Here is a 20682-nt window from a genome sequence, read left to right on the forward strand (position 1 = left end):
CTTTATCTATCTCTCTCTCTCTCGCTTTGTTTGCCCATACTTTGTTTTTCATCAATTCATCTTTATATTCCGCTTTTTGATTGTCTGTCAGTGTTCTTTTTATTTTACTTGTGATTTTGCTGTCAAATACTACATTATTAATACATAGTTTGCAGTTTTGGCACATAGAAAAGATATACATTATGATATTGGTGCAGCATTAGGCTTTAGCTTTCTCTTAGTTTCATTTGATTTCTCTTTGAGCGTCCCGGTCGTCATTTGTGTCCCGGTGTCCCGGTCTGTAATTTATCTTTGAGTGTCCCGGTCGTCATTTATATGTCCCGGTCGTTATTTGTGTCCCAGTGTCCCAGTCTGTAATTTCTCTTTGAGTGTCCCGGTCATCATTTATATTCCCTGTGTCCCGGTTTTTAGTTTTCTTTTTCTCATTTATTTTTAAGTTTTTTTCCTTTTTTTAGTTTTTTTTTTCAGTTTTTAGTTTTTTTAGTTTTTTATTAGTTTTTAATTTTTTTCTAATATTTTTTTTTGTATTTTTTACCTTTTTTTAGTTTTTTTTTTAGTTTTTTTTCTTTTTTAGTTTTTAGTTTTTTACTTTTTTTTTCGTTTTTTTTAAGTTTTTTAGCTTTTCTAGTTTTTTTTAATATTTTCTTTTTAGTTTTTTTTGTAGTTTTTACCTTTTTTAGTTTTTTTCTTCTTTTGTATTAATGCTAAAGCCAAGGTTCGAACCTGGAACCTCTCAGACCTAGAACCTGGAACATAACGCTTTACCAACTCAGCTACTTCGGCTTGAATACATTCGTTTTTGAATTGGTATGATGAAATAATTCAGACGTCATATGCGGATAGACAGACAGACACACAAACAAACAACTTATTTGTATATTTTTTTATTTTTATTTTTATTCTTTTTTAGTTTTGTTTTTCTCCTTTATTTTTCAGTTCTTTTCCTTTTCTTCTTTTTTTTTCTTTTTTAGTTTTTTTATTTTCTTTTCTTTTTTAGTTTTTTTTTAGTTATTTAGCTTTTCTAGTTTTTTTTATTAGTTTTTAGTTTTTTTTTTCTTTTTGTTTTTTTTTGTACTATAATGAAATAATTCGTAATTCAGACGTCATATGCGGCGGTGGCGCGAAGCGCCACCCCAACAGCTAGTATACATATATATTGTGATTCCTCGGCACGCTTTCTGTTCTTACTTTCTCTATTAGCCCGCAAGCCTGTTTTTTTGCTGTTCTTGTGATTCCTCGCCACGCTTTCTTTTCTTACTTTCTCTATCAGCCGCAAGTTTTTTGGCATAGACTCTTTGAGCAGCTTCCTCGGCTGTTGCCATTGTAGGTTCTTCAGTCATTTTACAATTAAACCTTTTTCCGTCCACGATCTTCTTACAATTAAAAATTTGTCTTTTGAGCAGCTTCCTCGGCTGTTGCCATTGTAGGTTCTTCAGTCATTTTATAATTAAACATTTTTTCGTCCACGATCTTCTTACAATTAAAAATTTGTCTTTGAACGATTTTCTTAAATATCTTTAATGACGTCATCGTCATAACAAACATGACGACAACTGACTTCATGACGACATGATGACATGACGTCACTCGACAGCCCACAGACAACTTATTTTTGATATCTTTCTCTCTCTCTCTCTCTCTCTCTCTCTCTCTCTCTTTCTCACTCTCTCTCTCTTTCTCTCTTTCTCTTTTTCTCTCTTTCTCTCTCTCTCTCACTCTCTATCTCTCTCTCTCACTCTCTCTCGCTCACTCTCTCTCTTTTTCTGTGCCTGTATGAATGAGCGGTTGTTTGTTCGTCTCTCTCTCTTTATGTCTTTTTGTCTGAGTGGTTGCTTGTTTGCATCTCTCTCTGTACCTATGTGTTTAAGTGGGTGTGTACTTGTTTCTGTGTCTATCTTTGTGTTTGCGTGTCTGAATCTCTTTTTTTTCGGTATATTTGCCTCTCTATATTTTAGCCTATGTGTCTGAGTTGCTCTTTGCTTATCTGTTTCTCTCTCTCACCCTCTCTCTCTCTGTCCCTATGAGTCTGAGAAGATGTTTGTATCTGTCTGACTCTCTGTGTTTGTATGTGTCTGTCTTCCTCTTTCTCTCCCTCCCTCTGTTCTTGTGTGTCTGTGTGGTTGTTTGCTTGTTTATCTGTCTCTCTTTATACCTGCGTGTCTGAATGGGATGTTTACTCGTCTCTGTGTCTATTTTTTGTATTTGTGTGTCTGAATTTGCGTGTTTGAATATATTTTGTCTCTCTCTCTCTCTATCCCCCCCTCTTTCTCTCTCTCCCTCTCTCTGTGTCTGAGTGGTTGTCTGCTTGTCTCTCTCTTTCTCTGTGCCTGTGAGTATGAGTTTCTGTTCGCCTGTCGGTTTTGATTTTGGAATGAATACAGGTCCTCTCTCTAACAAATTAAATAAAAACCTGTTAACCTACCACAGACACTAGTAGTCTCTTTGTTAGCCCGCTAGTAGCACCTGTGTATCCTAAAATTCCTTTTATTTCATCTCCGACTTTCAAATAAATATTCTAAGCTTATGAGATGCTAGGGAATCTTAAAAATAATGGAAACGCAAGAAAGTAATGCAATGAAATATTTTTATATTTCGTTTATGAATATCATCTAGAATATCATCAAGAAAAAAATTAATGCTTTGAATCCATTCCATAAAACACTTTCTATTCCTTATATTTTTATTGATATGGCATTTGATTTTATGATCATTTATGAGTATTAACATGATTTTAGCTACAATTTTTATCAAACATTTTATCATTGGTATTATTTGGTACATTGACAGGATCTGTTGTTAAACTGTCGATGATACTAGTAAAGTTTGCTAGTACTTTGTTTTTCATCGATTCATCTTTATACCCCGTTATTGTCTGCCAATGTCCTTTTTATTTTAATGGTGATTTCACTGTCTAATAACCCATTATTTTTACATAGTTTGCAGTTTTGGCACATAGAAAAGATATACATTATGATATTGGTGCATCATTTGGCTTTAGCTTTCTTTTAGTTTGATTTGAATGCTAATACCAGAACAGTGGTGACAAGATCTATCAACAGGTAATTTTTGAGTGCTATCATCTCTGGAAATGTTACTCTCGCATATCCACCATCAGTAATGGTAATTTTTTGGTAGTCCAAACGAATCTAATCGCTCACTGTCATGACAACTCATGTATACATTTTCAATAGTGTTATCACTAGTACTTGTTTCATGGTTGAAATATTTTTCTTTGTCAGTATTCAACGCTAAGATAGCTTTATCATGTGCACACACTTTCTTGAAATATTTCATCTTCACTTTTTAATGTATGATGTAAGCGTTTATCCTTCCAATGTACAGAAAATACTAATTGTAAACATGCAATAAACTTGGTAGTGTCGATAACCAGCAATATAGTACCAGGAGGGCAGCTGCGTACAAAAAAACACCAAAAAACCCCTTTCACCAAAGATTACATGTCATCATTCTCCGAAGTCCTTTTTTGCGACTCCGACTTTTGAATAAACATTCTAAGCGTATAAATAACTAGCATATCCTAAAAATAACGGAAAAATAAAAAAGAAATGCAATGAAATATTCTTATTGAAATAAAATTATGGAAAAAAATGAATACTTCAAATCCTCTCCATAAAATTCGTGCTTGTGTTTTCTCTTGACATGGCACTTATTCCATTTTTGGGTCATATAAGAGTTTTAGCATGATATCAGCTACAATGACATCAACCTTTTTTTTTGGATTTTTTTGGTTCATTGACAGTATCTTTTGTTAAACTCTCGATGACAGTAGCAACGTTAACAAGTGCTTTGTTTTTCATCAATTCATCTTTTTACCACGTTCTTATATTATCTGCCAATATCCTTTATAGTTCACTTGTGATTTCACTTTTAATTACCACATTATTTTTATATAGTTTTCAGCTTTGGAGCATAGACAAGATACGCATTATGACATTGGTGCAGCAGTAGGCCTTTCTTTTCCCTTTACTTTCATTTGAATGCTAATACCAAAATTGTTGTGATATAATCTATCAACAGGTAATGTTTTACCGGAACTATAAGCAAGAATTTGACTTTTCTCATCAGCTAATGTTTTTATTTTTGTATTCTTTTCCAGCGCTATCTTCTCTGGAAATATTACTTTCGCATATCCACCATCAGTAGTGATGAATTTTTTCGGTAGTCAAAAGGAATTTAATCGCTCACTGTCATGACAACGCACGCGCATACATTTGCAATAGTGTTAGCACTAGTATCTATTTCATAGTCAAAATTTTTTCTTTGTCAGTATTCAACGCTACGATAACCATATCATGCGCAAACAATTTTTTAAAATATTTTTCCTTCACTTTTTAATGTAGGATGTAAGCATTTAGTCTTCCAGTGTACAAAAAATAATGATCGAAAACATACAATAAATTAAATAGTGTTGATTATAAATCAGAGTACCACGGGGGCAGCTGCAAAAAAAAAAATCCAAAAAACATGTTCACCAAAGATTACATGTCATTCTATGACACAGAAATTTCCAAAAATCTAAGCCCCCCAAAAACTCTTAAGTGCCAAAAATTTTAAGTTCAAAATATTCTAAGCTCCCAAAATTCCAAAAATGAGTCCAAAAATTTTAGTCTAAAAAGGGGGAGGCAAAAGTCGGGGGAGGATGTTGGATTCCCCTTGGAGGTGGTAAATAGATGACCATAAGTACCCTACAAAAATCCCATAGCAATAGATTTATTGGGGAAGATGAGCGGGTTTAATTTGCCCAAGCGTGTGTCATGAGATAAAGGGTTAGCAGTTTTGTTGCTTTTTGATTTATTAAATTTGGTCCGTATTATAAACTTTGACCGATTTACTTTAAGACCAGTTTCATTCAACCCAAAGAAAAAAAATTATTCATATAACTTTCATGGGCTTAAAGTATATGAAGTACTCATGTAAGTATGCAAAAGAGGTTTTCACGAGATGGAATTAGAGAATATTAAGTATGTACCGACTGTAATATACAAATGAAGAGCAGTCCTTTCTCTGATTCAGTGAAGGTTGAATATATGCTAATGAGGTTCTCATGGTAGTGGTATGCAAATGAGGTTCTACCCTGGTAGTGTAGGCAATATTGTTGCTAGGTAAACCGGTCATGCAAATAATTCTCTCATGGGATCAAGATCCCCTCTACTACTTAAAAAGAAGTATCAACAATATCTCAGAAAAATCTTAGAGTATTAGGGTAAAAAAGTCAGGATGTTGAGATAACCAAAAAAGCACTATTTGAATTCTACTACCACTGCTGATACTACTACTACTACTACTGCTACAACTACTACTGCTACTAATACTTTAATACCTGAACTATTACTACTACCTCTCCCGCTACTAAGGCTAAGGATATTAAACTGAAACTTTCAGGGAATGTTTAGGAAGATGTTGACCCACAACAAAGCACGATTTATGTTCGAAGGCAAGAGGGGCATTATGATCGGTCATTCATTGCCTTTGGTCAGAGCTTATGCACATCTGAGCCGGAGGTTAGTCACGAAGTGTTCATTGTTTGATTGTTTAGTTTGGTTTTTGTTGCAAATATGATCTGTAAATAAGTAAATTTTTTCTACTTTTACTTTTGACTTCTTTCTATAAGTGTAGGTAAAGTCTAGAGAGCACTAGAGGATACAGTTTAGTTAAGAAGGTATTTCCCATCTTTCCTGAAGGAACTTAAGATATTCATAAGAAAAATTTTGGGCTTGAGACCGCAGTACATATCTTAAACGAATAGTACACTTGTCACAGACCCACGGGTTATAGCTCTGGTGACCCCCAAACACGATAATCAGTAAGGGCTGAGCTTGTAGAACACCTAGCCTCGTCACATCTGTGTCACTATACACTAGTACCATTATTAGTGGCATTTATGGCACTGTACCACGTACAATGGTGGCACTATGACATGTACAATGGCGGCAATAGATTACTTATACTGGTGCAAGTGGGTGTACAAACACTTACACGGGTACCAGCCTTGGTTTGAAAACTTGCACTAGTGGCAGCGGCACTAACAGCAGTATCGACATACTGATAGTTATTCGAACATGCGTTTACGAAGATACGGCTTAATTTGGCCTATATAACAGCCTATGAAATTTACACGGAGAAACTCAGAATTAATTTACTTGTTGCTAATTGAAAAATGGTCTCTATATAGAGAGATCGCATTGTATCAGCGAGGGCACCTTTTGGAAAAGAGGACTTAGACATAGCCTAATTAAAAAATAAAAAAAAATAAAATGGCTGTTTTCACCACAATATTGAGACAATTTCAAGATTTGAAGAATAGAAGAAGAAATTTGAACTAATCCAGGAATTTGGGGGCAATCAAGATTGCAGTAGTGAAATCCCTCCGTATTAGAAAAAAAATACCAGGGGGTGTAAGAATGGACAAAAGAAAGTAAAAGCTGGATTATCATTCGAGTGGAATTAGTGGACTTACAGATAATCTTCAGTGTTGTAGATTGTAAGACCATTTATTCGGCAAATTAGCAAAAATTTTCCACTAGGCAATAGGAAGGGGAGACAAGCTTATCCTTTTTGGCGCAATATTGCTAAGTGAAGCAAATTATGTGGAGCATTTAGAACGTAGTGTTACATTCGTATGGAGTGACTAGTAATTAGTGTAGATGTTTTATTTGTGTCACAGGGTGGTTTCTCCTGTTTGATTTTTCCTGTTTTATTTTTCAGTTCATTCATCAGTAGAAAATTCGCGCGTTTTTTCAATTTACTTTTTCACCAGCCATTACCCTCGGTATTTTGCTTTTTAGAGATTTATTTCACTAATCAAAGATTGATTTGTAGCGAATTTAATTGTTATTAGCTAATTAAGTGTCAATATTATCGATTATTCAGAAGATTACTAAAATTTATAGTGTCCATCGTATGAAATCTATATATATATATATATATATATATATATATATATATATATATATATATAACTGTTGGAGTGGCCCTTCGCGCCACCCCAGCACCTAGTTGGTGGGGGCGCTTCGCGCCCCCCAAGCCCCTCTCCCGTGCGCGTAAGTCATTACGCGCCATATTAGTTACGTGCCATTGTAGTTGTGTCCCTGTGTCCCAACTGTGAATATAGATAGATATATATATATGTTTTTAACTACGTAAAACTTGCGAATATACAACATTTTTCGCTGTCCCATTGTCTGTGCATATAAATAGATTGTCGGGTTTACCGACTCTTGAACATGCAATATATAATTGTCCATGGGACAAACAATCCGTATTCAGATCTATACCTCATTATTCTAATGATTGCCCTTGAGCTTTGTTGATGGTGATTGCTAATCGAATATTCCCTGTATCCCCGTTGTCATTTATATATCCCCCTGTGCCCCCGGCGTCCCCGTTGTAGTTGTGTCCCTGTGTCCCAGTCGTCATTTGTGTCCCAGTGTTTTTTTCTGTTTAGTTTTTTACCTTTTTTATTTTTTTCCTTTTTTTTAAGTTTTTTCTTTTTAGGTTTTTTCTTTTTTTAGCTTTTTTCGCGGCTTATTAGTTACGCCCCATTTTAGTTGTGTACCTGTGTCCCACCTGTGAATATAGATAGATATACATATATATATATATATATATATATATATATATATATATATATATATATATATATATATATATATATATATATATATATATATATATATATATATATATATATATATATAAGTTTGTAAAACTTGCGAATATACAACATTCTTCGCTGTCCCATTGTCTTTGCATATAAATAGATTGTCAGGTTTACCGACTCTTGAACATGCAACATATAATTGGCCATGGGTAAAACAATCCGTATTCAGATCTATACCATACTATTATAATGATTGCCCTTGAGCTTTGTTGATGGTGATTGCTAATCGAACATTCCCTGTGTCCCGGTCGTCATTTATATATCCCCCCTGTGCCCCCCGGCGTCCCTGCTGTAGTTGTGTCCCTGTTTCCCGGTCGTCATTTGTGTCCCAGTGTCCTGGTCTGTAATTTCGTCAGTCGACAAACATGAGGTCAGTCGACAAAAACTTCATGGCGACATACAGCTCAATCCTTATAGTGACGTCAGTCGACAAACATGACGTCAGTCGAAACATAAACATGAAGTCAGTCAACAGACAAACAATTAATTTTTATATATATAGATAAAACTTGTGAATATACAACATTCTTCGCTGTCCCATCGTCTGTGCATATAAATAGGTTGTCAGGTTTACCGACTCTTGAACATGCAACATATAATTGTCCATGAGAAAAACAATCCGTATTCAGATCTATACCTCATTATTATAATGATTGCCCTTGAGCTTTGTTGATGGTGATTGCTAATGTAACATTCCCTGTGTCCCGGTCGCCATTCATATATCCCCCCTGTGCCCCCGGCGTCCCCGTTGTAGTTGTTTCCCTGTGTCCCGGTCGTCATTTATATTCCCTCTGTCCCAGTCGTTATTTGTGTCCTGGTTTCCCAGTCTGTAATTTTTTTTTTTGAGTGTCCCGGTCGTCATTTGTGTCCCGGTGTCCCGGTCTGTAATTTCTCGAGTCGACAAACATGACATTAGTAGACAAACAACTTCATGACGACATACATCTCAATCCTTATAATGACGTCAGTCGACAAACATGACGTCGGTCGACAAACAAACATGACGCCAGTCAACAGACAAACAACTTATCTATATATGTACTTCATCAGTGATAGCAATTATGAATTGAATACACGATGCGAAATTTCTCCCGACGTTGAAAGGACTATCGTTTCCCAATTGCAGCATCTTTTCCAAGAAAATAAGGATTTAGTGCGCCTGTTCAAAACAGCAATCGATTTGATGCCTACTGATAAGCATAAAATAGTTATTTCCAATGACAAAACACCTACTGGCGAACATGTGCGGAGATACAATGCTCCAACTATCGACGAGGTGGCAATCTTTATGGTTGGTGAACAGTTTTTACCTCGATATATTATTCTTCATAAGTGAAACGCTCAGTTGGTAAGAATTGCTGAAACTCATCGATGCTACGATGCCCTACAATATCCTATCATTTTTTGGGATGGAGCCGACGGCTATCACTTTAGTAATAAATTGATAGATCCATCCACCACGAACAAATAAACGGATAAGAAATGCAATGCAATGAATTATTATTTCTATAGACTAGTGCATGAATATGCTCAAGATGCTATTGCGTATGTTCGTCTGTATGGTCGTCCAGATTTATTTATTACATTTACAAGTAATCAATCTTGGGACGAGATACGGCAGCTTTTACTTCAAGGGCAATCGGCGATTCATAGACATGACATTATCAAGTCCAGATGACATGATAAACGACATAGTAAAACTTAAAGTGTTTGGGTCAGTGTGATGCTGGATGTACTCAGTGGAATGGCAAAAACGAGGATTGCCACACACACATATTTCATTCTGGCTACATGATAAAATTACTTCTAATGAAATTGACGATGTGTTTTCCGCAAAAATACCTGATGAAAATGTCGATGAGGGCTTATATGATATTGTGGTAGAAAATATGATACATGGACCTTGCGGTGCACTGAATGAAAAACTACCATGCATGGCTGAAGGAAGGTGCACAAAGCAATATCCTCGAATTTTAGTACCCAATACAATTACCGGCAATGATGGTTACCCACAATATAAAAGAAGATCTAGTGAAGATGGTGGTAAAATAGCAATGATAAAGAAGCATAACAGTACCACCATCGAAGTAGATAACAAGTGGGTTGTTCCATATTCACCTTTATTATTAAAAACATTTAATACACACATAAACGTTGAATACTGTAACTCCGTAAAGGCAATCAAATACATATATAAATACGTCAACAAAGGCAGCGACATGGCAGTTTTTGGCTTGCAGTCCGAAATCTGTGATATCGATGAAATTTCAAAATATCAGACTGGAAGATATATAAGCAGTAATGAAGCTGTTTGGCGAATTCTTTCATTTCCGATACATGAACGAAGTCCAGCTGTTGTTCACTTAGCGGTACATTTACATAATGGATAACGTGTTTAGTTTTTGGAATCCAACGTGCAACAAAGAGCCCTGAATCCCCCAAATACAACGTTCAATGCTTTCTTTTCTTAATGTCAAAATGATTCTTTTTCAAACAAACTGCTTTATACTGAACTAGCTTCTTTTTAAACGTGGAATGCTACAAAGAAATCATTTAAACGTCGAAAACAGGGTAAGTCAGTCGACGGCCAACCTACCGTCTTCCAAGATACCGCGATAGGAAGACTCCATTAACTAAACCATGCACCCCAATCAACATGAATGCCTCTTTCTCCGCCTACTTTTGGTGAATGCACCTGGTCCGATGTCCTTTGAGTATTTGAGAACTGTAAACGATACTATACATGAAACTTACCGCAGTGCATGCCAAGCTCTGGCCAAGCTCTGAATTTATTGGAGAATGACCAACACTGGGATAACTGCGCCAATGACGCGTGCCAAACGTCAACTCCAAGTCAAATTCGTACATTGTTTGGAATCATACTCACAACGTGCTCTCCTTCAACTCCTACAGAGTTATGGGAGAAATATAAATCGAAAATGGCCGAGGATGTACTCCATCGATAACGGTTAGAGACGTCAGATATGACCTTTGAGTTTTCATTAGAAATTTATAACTACACTTTAGTTATTATTGAAGATTTGTGCGTATGTATGACAAAAAAACCTCTTCAGGATTTGGGAATGCCTTCACCTAATCGTAACACTGCTGTTTCGACTAGCGTAGAATTAGATCATGAACAAATTTACAACACGAGTGATCTATTGTCGCATGTACGAAAAAATATTTTCAAGTTAACGTCTGATCAAAAAACATTTATGATAAGATAATACATTTTGTAGATAACAACGTTGGAGAAATCTTCTTTTTGGATGTGCCAGGAGGTACTGGTAAAACGTTTGTGATTAAATTGATTCTGGCATCAATTCGATCAAAACATGACATAGCGTTGGCAATTGCGTCGTCCGGAATAGCCACAACGTTGCTGCCTGGTGAAAGAACTGCTCATTCCGCTTTGAAATTGCCTCTGAATTTGTATTCTACAGAAACTCCCACGTGCAATATTTCCAAATCATCTGGGATGGGTAAAGTATTGCAACAATGCAAACTTATTTTGGGACGAGGGCACAATGGCACACAAAAAATCGCTAGAGGCTCTGGAGCAATCATTACGAGATTTGCGAGGAAATTCGAAAGCCTTTGGCAGCATATTAATATTGCTTGCGGGAGATTTCAGGCAAACATTACCTATAATACCTAGATCAATCCCTGTGGACGAAATGAATGCTTGCCTGAAAAATTCTAATTTATGGGCACACGTGAAGACATTAAAATAAACTATAAATATGCGTGTCTGATTGCAAAACGAAGACTCTGGTGAAATATTTTCAGATCAATTGCCAGCAATTGGAAACGGAAAGCTTCCAGTAGACTCAATTTCAGGACGTGTACAATGAATTGGTTGAAAAGGTTTTTCGAATATTCTAACCAATTATAAAAATCATAAATGGCTCAGTGAACGAGCGATATTGGCAGCCAAGAATAAAGACGTCAACGAAATCAACAATACTATTTTAACCAAGATTCGAGACCAGGAAGTAATTTACAAGTCAGTCGACACAGTTTTGGAGCCAAATGAAGCGATTAATTATCCATCTGAATTTTTAAATTCCCTGGATCTCATAGGGTTTCCACTACACATGCTACAACTAAAAATATGCGTACCAATAATACTTTTGCAAAATATCAACCCACCAAAGCTTTGCAATGACACGCGACTTGCCATAAAAAACAATGGAAAACCTGATAGAGGCAACAATCTCGACAGGGTCTTTTGAGGGTGAGGCTGTTCTTATTCCTCTCATTTCCATGATTCCAACGGATCTGCCTTTTCAATTTAAAAGATTTCAATTTCCAATCTGAATACCAACAAACCCAATTCGCCACTCCAACAGCTGGTTCTACATAATATTTATATGTCGTCATTTTTACAGTGTGGCGATTGCTGAGTTTACTACTATCGATTGATTAATTAAGAGATATTACCAACAAATTCGCTTATTTTTGTGTTCAGTAGAGACTTTGATTATATTTCTTAAGGCAGATATTATAATTTAAACATAAAAATGTCCCGTTTCCAAACTCACAGAGACCAACTGGCTCTAGGGGTGGTAGCTTGGACTCAGGCCGTAGTATACGGAAATCTAAATTCGAAAAAATTGAACAGGAAATGGGAAAAATAAATTGGGAAGACAAAAGGGCAAGAGAGGCCCGTATGGAGGATGATGAAAGAAAGCACCTTCTCTTCGTGTGCCATGAGCACCTCCAAATTGCCAAACAATTGTTTGGCAAGAATTACCAAACAAGTGGCAATTCGTATTTTATTTGAGATCTGGATTTGTTTTCATCGTCAGAGGCCAAAAAACTAGTTTAGCTACTTCCCCTGACGTCTGGCATCGTCGCATATGCAAGAACCTAATTTCTGCTTCCATGAAATAACTTTGGAAGAGCTAGAAAGTTTCTGATTTAATCCTGATAATTGGCTTTGATTGGTGAGGATCCAAAACCTATATGATTCTTGACCTTTTAGATTTTCTCCAATGTACTGGTGGTTTACTCGATACATGAGTTCCCCTGAAAGATCCCAAACCAAGAAAAAGTGAAATTCCAAACCAAGAAATAAAAACAACTAAATCAATATCTATGATAAATTCCCCTCATAATATGCCTGAGAATTATTGGATTATATAAGTACGATTCTGTTTCACTAGTTTCTCAGATTCCCCTTCTTCAAAATCCAAAACCTAGAAATAGCTATACAGCCAATAGCTTTGATCTTTCTAACAGAGACATTGAACGGTGATGAATCCTGAGCCAATCGTATGGTATGGCTGTAGAACCTGTTGTCAAGCTGTTCTCTAGCTGCTTTGGAAATTGACAAAAGAAGAAAGGTGAGAATATGATGAAATTTGTGACTTTGAAGTTGGTGCTCTGTTTTTTATCTTTTACGTTTGGCCAATATGACGTAGTGGTGGCAGCTTATTTTAGGAGGGATGTGTTTGGGCCCTCTGCCCTGATTATCTGAAAAGTGCCCTTTTTGGTAAACTTAATTTAATGTTTCTTTATTTTCAATTCTTCAACCCTGGTCCTAGCTATTCATTAAATATATTTTTCCCTGTTAACATTCTTACTCAGTTAATCCATTACAAGACTTCTTGATAGATTCTGCTGATTAAGAAAGGCTCTGAAAACTACAGATGCTGATGACTCAAACCTAAATAAAATTAGCTAGCAAAATCCAAGGATAAATTTTGTGCTTTCATTTGAACGGGGCTATTCATTACCTTTAACAGGCCCACAACAAGAATCCCAACAAGGGTAGAACTTGTAGAACCCGTGGCCTGTCTGGACTGCGCTACCATACACTAGTAAAATCAGTAGTGGCACTGTGCCAAGTACACTGGTGGCACTAGGAAACAAATAGCCGTCATATTCTAACGACTGATTCAAAAGCTAGTAATCAATTCAGCTGTCATATCAGTATCAGTTTATCATGGTGCCCCATTTTTGCTTTCCAGCCTCTGAAATCCAAACATTACACATTTCACAATTTCATCTTGTGTAAAGCACTCTTAAAGGATAATCACTTTCTAGGTGGATTATTATCAGACATTCTATTTGATTGAACAACATAATTTTGCAGATGTATGTAAAAACGATCAGAATTAATAATTTCATCATATATGGGACTAAAAAAAAGTGTCTCCCAGTGTTTATATTCACCTTTCGGTGAATGTGTCTTTTTTTCTCAACTGCCTCCCTGAAAATATGTAAGAGACCTTTAACGGGGGCAATAATGAAGGTGTTGTCAAATGAAATGAAATGATGTGGATTGTCATATAAATGTTTGCCCAAGGTGGATTAAAAAAATATCTGGCCTTTGGCTTAGCCCCATGACCTTGTCGATTGAGGACCCAAGTTCCGATCACCTCTCCCTACTTGCTGTTGGGTTCTTCCAACATTAAAACAGCCACAACAACAGGGAATATTATAAGCACCACCACCCAGAATGGGGCTGGTTTCATCTTTGCCGCTTTTGAAAAAGTTCTGTATTTTTAAAAAGAACATTAAGTTTATGTTCTTAAAGAATTCTTTTCAGTTTGTCATTCAATTTTAGTAGTTTGTGAAGTTGATGCATTCTATTCTAGCTTTTTTGTCTTTTGTCTATAATGGTTTCAAGTATTTGTATGGGGTACCCATTGCAAAATAAAATGTCATTAATATAGCTCAATTTGGAGACTAAGTGAAACTTCGAGCATATTCTTATTACTCGTTCAACTAAAGAAATGACTACTCCTCTTTTTATTTAGGGAGAGTGGTTGAAGGAAAAATGTAAATACCTATCGTTGTGCGTATTATAATGTGCGTTGTGCCTATAAATAGAAAATTAAAGGCTAAGAGACTCATTGAAAATTAAGACATCTAGAAAAGGAAGTTTATGGTTATCTTCTAGTTCTAAAATGAACTGACTAGTTCTAAAGCGAAATGAAGGTTAGAGTCCAAAGTGTTTAGATGAGTCAAGAAGAGGAGTTAAGTGACTTCTCTTTATGATCCCACACAGAAATAACATCATCCACAACCCGTCCCCAGAACCGATGTTTCAGAGGAAAATATTTCAAAGCAGTGGTTTCAATAAATTCGTATAAAATGTTGCCAAAAATGGTAAAAGGCTCGTATCCATCGGTACACCCACGATTTGGGTGACAAAATGGTTATTATATTGGATAATATGAGGAGGAACTATTGCAAAGACGGATGAGACGCATAATAGTTTCTATATCCAGTGTTTTGTAGTCCATTTGGTCAATATTATCTTCTAATTTCCTTTGAAGAGCCTGTTCACATTTTTTAATATCACAAGATATACACATAGAAATAACATCGAAACTGGCCAAAATCGTTTTTTTTTTATATCAAGATCTTTTAATTTTTCGACAAGGTAAACTGAACTTTTAATGTATGAAGTTTGCGTTTGCATAAGGGTGCGAAAAAGTATTGACAACCATTTCCACAATTTGGCAGCTGGAGAGCTATAGGAAGCCACAATTGCGCCACGAACAGGGCAGATTAAGGAAATAAAAATGGTTATCCTTGATAAAACTTCGTATAATAAAAAAGTTACAGATATTTTATATGACACTCTTTCTTATAAGCCCATAGATTCAAACCCCACGGATAAGTTCACCCGTGTAGTACGAAAGAAGCTAGAAATTTTGCAAACTGAAAGACTTATTACTCCACAAATATATAAATTGTTCATCTTAAAGGCTGTTCCGCTCCTAAGTTTTACGGACTCCCAAAAATCCACGAAGATGGAGTCCCTCTGCGCCCAATTGTTGCTTCTTATAGCTCGCCGACTGACAAATTGGGAAAATTGTTGTCAAAACTTTTTCACAAAACCTTTTTTGATAAGAAACTTTTCACTGTTCTACCCTACATCGCAAAATTGAGTAACAAACTGAGAAGAATCCTTAAAACGCACAAACTTAATATCGAAAATTCAATAATGTTAAAAATTCAAATACGATACATAGCTTTTTCAACAGTGGTAAAGATTTTACGGTCTCCCAAAAATCCACAAAGATGGAGTTCCTCTACGCCCAATTGTGGTTTCTTATGAAGCCACAATTATGATTATGATAATTATGAAGCTTCTGGTGATAATTATGAATATGATAATTATGAAGCTTCTCTTGCTGACAAATTGGGAAAATTGTTGTCAAAACTTTTTCACAATACCTTTTTTGATAAGAAACTTTTCACTGTTCTACCCTACATCCCAAAATTGAGTGACAAACTGAAAAGAATCCTTAAAACGCACATACTTAATGTCAAAAATCCAATAATGTTAAAAATTCAAATACGATACAGAGCTTTTTCAACAGCGGTAAAGATAAAACCAGCCCCAATCTGAGTAGTGGTGTTTATAGAATCCCCTGTACTTGTGACTGTTTTTATGTTGGAAGATCCCAAGAGCAACTAGGGGATAGGTTATCGCAACTTAGGTCCTCAATCGACAAGGCCATGGAGCTAAGCCAAAGGCCTGAGATTTTGATTCCACCTTGGCTCAACATTTGTACGACAATCCACACCCCTTCATTTTATTTGACAACACCTCCATTATTGCCCCCGTCAAAGGTCTCTTGCAAATTTTCAGGGAGGCAGTTGAGAAAAAAACACACATTCACGGAAAGGTGAATTTGTGTTTCAACAGTTTCTCAATAGAGACACTGGAGAAACTTTTTTTAGTCCCATATATGATGAAATTATGAATTCTGATCGTTTTTACATACACCCGCAAAAGTATGTTGTTCAATCAAATAGAATCTCTGACAACAAGTTACCTGGAAAGCGATTAGCCTTTAAGAGTGCTTTACGCAAGATGAAATTGTGAAATGCCATTCGGACTTGCGTTTTTTATTCAGTTACCCTTTCAACTTTACTCATAAAAGGTGTTCCTATTTTATTTTTGTGATCTGTTTAAGGCTTTTTTTTTTATTTTTATCAGTTTCTTTCTGCACTGAGGACGGTCAAGTGGGGGGCTTGACCGAAATATTTGCATAATTTTTTAATTTTTTTCACTGGCTTTTTACTGTCCTCGTTTTCTTCCTTTCTATGCGATTTTATGTTTCTTTGTGTAAGGAGTGGCCGAATAAGATTTGGGGCGGGGTTCAATCGGTCGGAAATCGAAACTTGTAGTGCCCTTTTTAAGACTCAAAAGGGATCGAAGTCCCGGCAGACTCGTTTTTTCCCAAATGTGGTTGATCAAATTTTGACCTGACCAATTTGCGCAAAATAGACCAAAGTTGAAATAGCTATGTCGCCAGGGTAGAACCTCCCTCCCCCAGCCCCTCGGACATGGGCTGTAATTTATGCATTTTACCAATTGTTAACATATAAGTATTTCAATTGGAAAAGATGGCGTGTTTGATTCTTGGTCTTCAAAAAGTCTTAAGGTAAAACCTTAATGAAAAGTTGAGAGGTACACCGAATAGAATCAAAACACATTATGCGCTTGCTGGTTGTGAAAAGAAAATATAAGCACTATCTAAAGAGCGACTGAGAGTATTAAGTTAAAACTTTAAAACTATGCGGAGGAGAAGTTGAAGAGATGTTTGATGGCATCCAGCCCCCTTTCCTTGCTCTTTTTAGGCACCCCCTCTGCTCAACACTGATCAAAAATTCTCATCTTTGTTCAAGCTATATCAAAAGTTCAAATACCTAAGCCTCCGGGGAGACCAGGCTCCCCATAGCCAAAGGGTGAGGGCTACAAATTGTGTGATTTGCCCATTGTTAACATGAAAATTTATTATTAGTAAAAGGGGAGATATTTGATTCCGGGTGTATCCCTAAAGGCCAAATTTATAAGGGTCAAACTTTTAAGATTGGGGATGGGCATGTTACACTAAATCAAAAGGCACTATGTGTATCTGGTTCATCAAAAAGGAGAATCTGCAATATTTTAAGAACGGCTTAGAATATGAAGTTTCAGGACATGTTGAGAGGGATGTAAGCGTATCGAGAAAATTTACCATACAATAAATCGGTCATTAATATTTTGGCCATAGATTTTTCTGTAATTATTAAAACTGTAATAAGACAACGTATCATCAGTTTTTCTTCCATCAGACTGACTTGTCATTAGATAAACTGTCAATGTTTTTTTTCTCATCATCGAATAAACTATCATTTTTCTTTCATCAGACAAATTTTAATCGTTTTTTATAAGACATTGGACAAATGATATTTGATTTCTCGTCACTTTCATTATTATAGGAATGTATTTCTGCTGGTCTTAAGTTTCATAAGATTCTTTATGTTTTTTTGAAAAATTTCTTTTCCGGACAGTTTTTTTAATTACTCGATTAAAAAAGACGTTGACATAATCTTTAGATTGGGGTATTAGATATTTTTCTATAATGTTGCAATAGTCTGATAGCTCTGCTAGTCACGACACAATTTGTGAACTTTCTGAAGGGGACTGGGAAGGGATTAATAAAGAGGAGGGATTTTAAACCTCCGGCTTATGACTTTAGATCGTAAGAGCTAAGATAGTTTTCACACTTTGTAGCCTTTCTGTTCTAAAAATGTGATAAAAATGCAAATTTGGTTCCATATTACGCTTATGACAACTAGTAAAATTACTACTTACTAGTAGTTATGACAACTAGTACTAAGTAAAATTTATAATAGGCACGCAAACATAAGAATTACCTTTCAAAAACTGCTTTCCCGAAAACCTTTCAAGTGCCCATAAATAGTTTTTCAGGATGTTACAGTGCCCCACATAGTGGCAGAGAATAAGATAGAATAAAAAGAGACACAAGAGTGGTCTTTGAGCGAAACTTCATTTTCCTTTTTGTTCAAGGGGGGCTGAAATTTGCCTGTACAAGGTTTTCGACCATGTTGATTCTAATATGCACTTCTTTTGTGAATTAAAGGGCATATTTAGGGGTCTTAGGTTTTTTTCTTAGAAAATTCTATAAATTTTTCCACGATGAAATTTTACTATTTAGATTAATCAAAATAATAGTTACCATTCCTGGGTCAGCTACAAATGCCAATTATTCTCACGTGACTTTTTTTTCAAATGCTTTTATTAGCTTTTAGTAGCTAGGTATATTTAGAAGCTAAAATTAACTATGAGTTTGTATTATAATTTTTTATAGTTACTTATAATCAAAATAATACATTTTGCTGATATACCTAATATAATGAAAAGTGTGTCTTGGTTTCCATTGACAATGGTTGATATTTAATTACAGTTCGTTACCATGAACTATTTTGTTAAGGTTCTCTTAAATGTGAGAGGATTTACTGCTTCCTCCTTCAACCTCTTTTTTTTACCTTTAATATTATATTCTTATAATAATGTGATAATGAAATCGTCCCTGAAAATATTGGAATTTTAATTTTTTTATTTACAAAGCAAATTAATTAAAATAAAAAGACTAGCCTTTAAAAAACTGACAAAAAGTGAAAAGCAGGGCACTGAGGGGATAGAATCTGCCCTGTCCCTTTTAAAAGGGGAACTTTTTGTTCCTTTTCAAATCTTGGGTTGTTTTATGTGAAGAATTCCATTTTATAAAAAAGTTATTGCTACTAACTTTTAAATTTGTTGTTGATTTGACTTTGTTTGCATGGAGTAATGTACAAATCCTAAAAGAAAGAAAATATCTGTTCTTTAGTAACCAAAATTTATCTTCAGTTTCAGTTACTGAAAACAAGCTTTATTTCAAGCTATGTATTTTGTTTCTCATACCATAAGTTTGTACCATTGAGTAAAGTATGCACTTAGTGCATTTTGGTTAGTTCAAACCTCTTCTCTACATACACTGACACGTTTCAAAATAATACTCAAAGCCGTTCCTGAGATACTGCTGAAAGACATTTTTGAAAAGTTACATGCATATAGGTTTTATTTTATTTAGTTCATCATCCAATGAACTTTCCCTGAAAGTTCCTCCCTTAAACCCCTTAGCTTCAGTAGTAAGAATAGTTGTACCAGCAGTAGCACCATTAACATCAAAATGCACATAATACCTATTGTTTTGCTTAATACCCCCCTCAACACACGCTGGACGTTTCAACTTAATATCCCTAAGCAGTTCCGAAGGCAATGCTGATACGTCCTTTTGAAAGCCTACATTTACATAGCGTGTTTTGATTTAGTTCAATATCCTCTCAACATTCCCTAGAATTTTCACTTTAATAGCCTTAGCTTCGGTAGTAAAAGTAGTAGCAGAGGCAATAGTAGTAGCAGTAGTGACATAAAAATTTAATTTTTGGTTAGTTTAAGTTCCCAAATATCAATCTCGGTAAGTTTCAGCAATTTCTAAGATATATCCGATTCAACCAGCCCGTTAGAAAACCTTAATGCACACAGTGTGTTGTGAGTTAGTTCAACTTCCCCCTTAATATTCCTTGAAGTTTTCACCTTCATGTTCTTAGCCTAAGTAGTAGTAGTCATAGTGGTTGTTGTAGGACTACTAGTAGCAGTAGTTGTAGTATTACCAGGAGTACTAACAGTAGCAGCGGTAGTAGTATGGACATAGTTAACAGCCCTCGCTCCAAGGGCTGTGGGGCACTAAAACTCCAATCGAATAAGCTCCTTCCAAAAGTTTTTATGATAACTCCTTCCATAAGAAATGCCTTGGGGAAAATAAAATAAAAATAATACATTTGACCAACTTCGCTCTTTATTTAGGCAGCGCTATCATGGTGCTTATTTATGAAATGGTAAGTAAAGTATCAACAATAAAAATTAAAAACAAAGTTTTTAGTTTAAAATTACTATTCCAAGATAATATTTTTCACATTTGTTACTCCGAAAGATTTTTTTGAATTTTTTTTTCTAGCCGAAAGCATAAAAGGAAAGTTGATTTCCCGTCTGTGGAGCCCTTTCTTACAGCTTTGGGTGAAATATTCGATTGTCCATTACATGCACAATAGTAGGAATTAGGTTTAGTACTAGTACTTGATTACGTTATTCGTCAAGTTTGGTTATTTTTAAGGTGAGTATACTGTGCTTTATTTTCGCT

General features: G+C 35.5%; 2 protein-coding genes across 3 annotated transcripts in view; one reads left to right on the forward strand and one right to left on the reverse strand.

Moving 5' to 3' along the window:
- LOC136025136 (uncharacterized) overlaps nucleotides 1-20682 on the reverse strand; it is a 93414-nt gene that overhangs the window by 64155 nt on the left and 8577 nt on the right. The window lies entirely within an intron of this gene.
- LOC136025516 (glycine--tRNA ligase-like) overlaps nucleotides 9412-20682 on the forward strand; it is a 74821-nt gene continuing 63550 nt past the window's right edge. The window contains 1 exon segment of the mRNA XM_065701546.1: nucleotides 9412-9779. Coding sequence (XP_065557618.1) covers nucleotides 9412-9779 — 368 coding nt within the window.

The sequence above is a fragment of the Artemia franciscana genome, chromosome 3, assembly GCF_032884065.1.
Source record: "Artemia franciscana chromosome 3, ASM3288406v1, whole genome shotgun sequence".
Lineage (NCBI taxonomy): Eukaryota > Metazoa > Arthropoda > Branchiopoda > Anostraca > Artemiidae > Artemia > Artemia franciscana.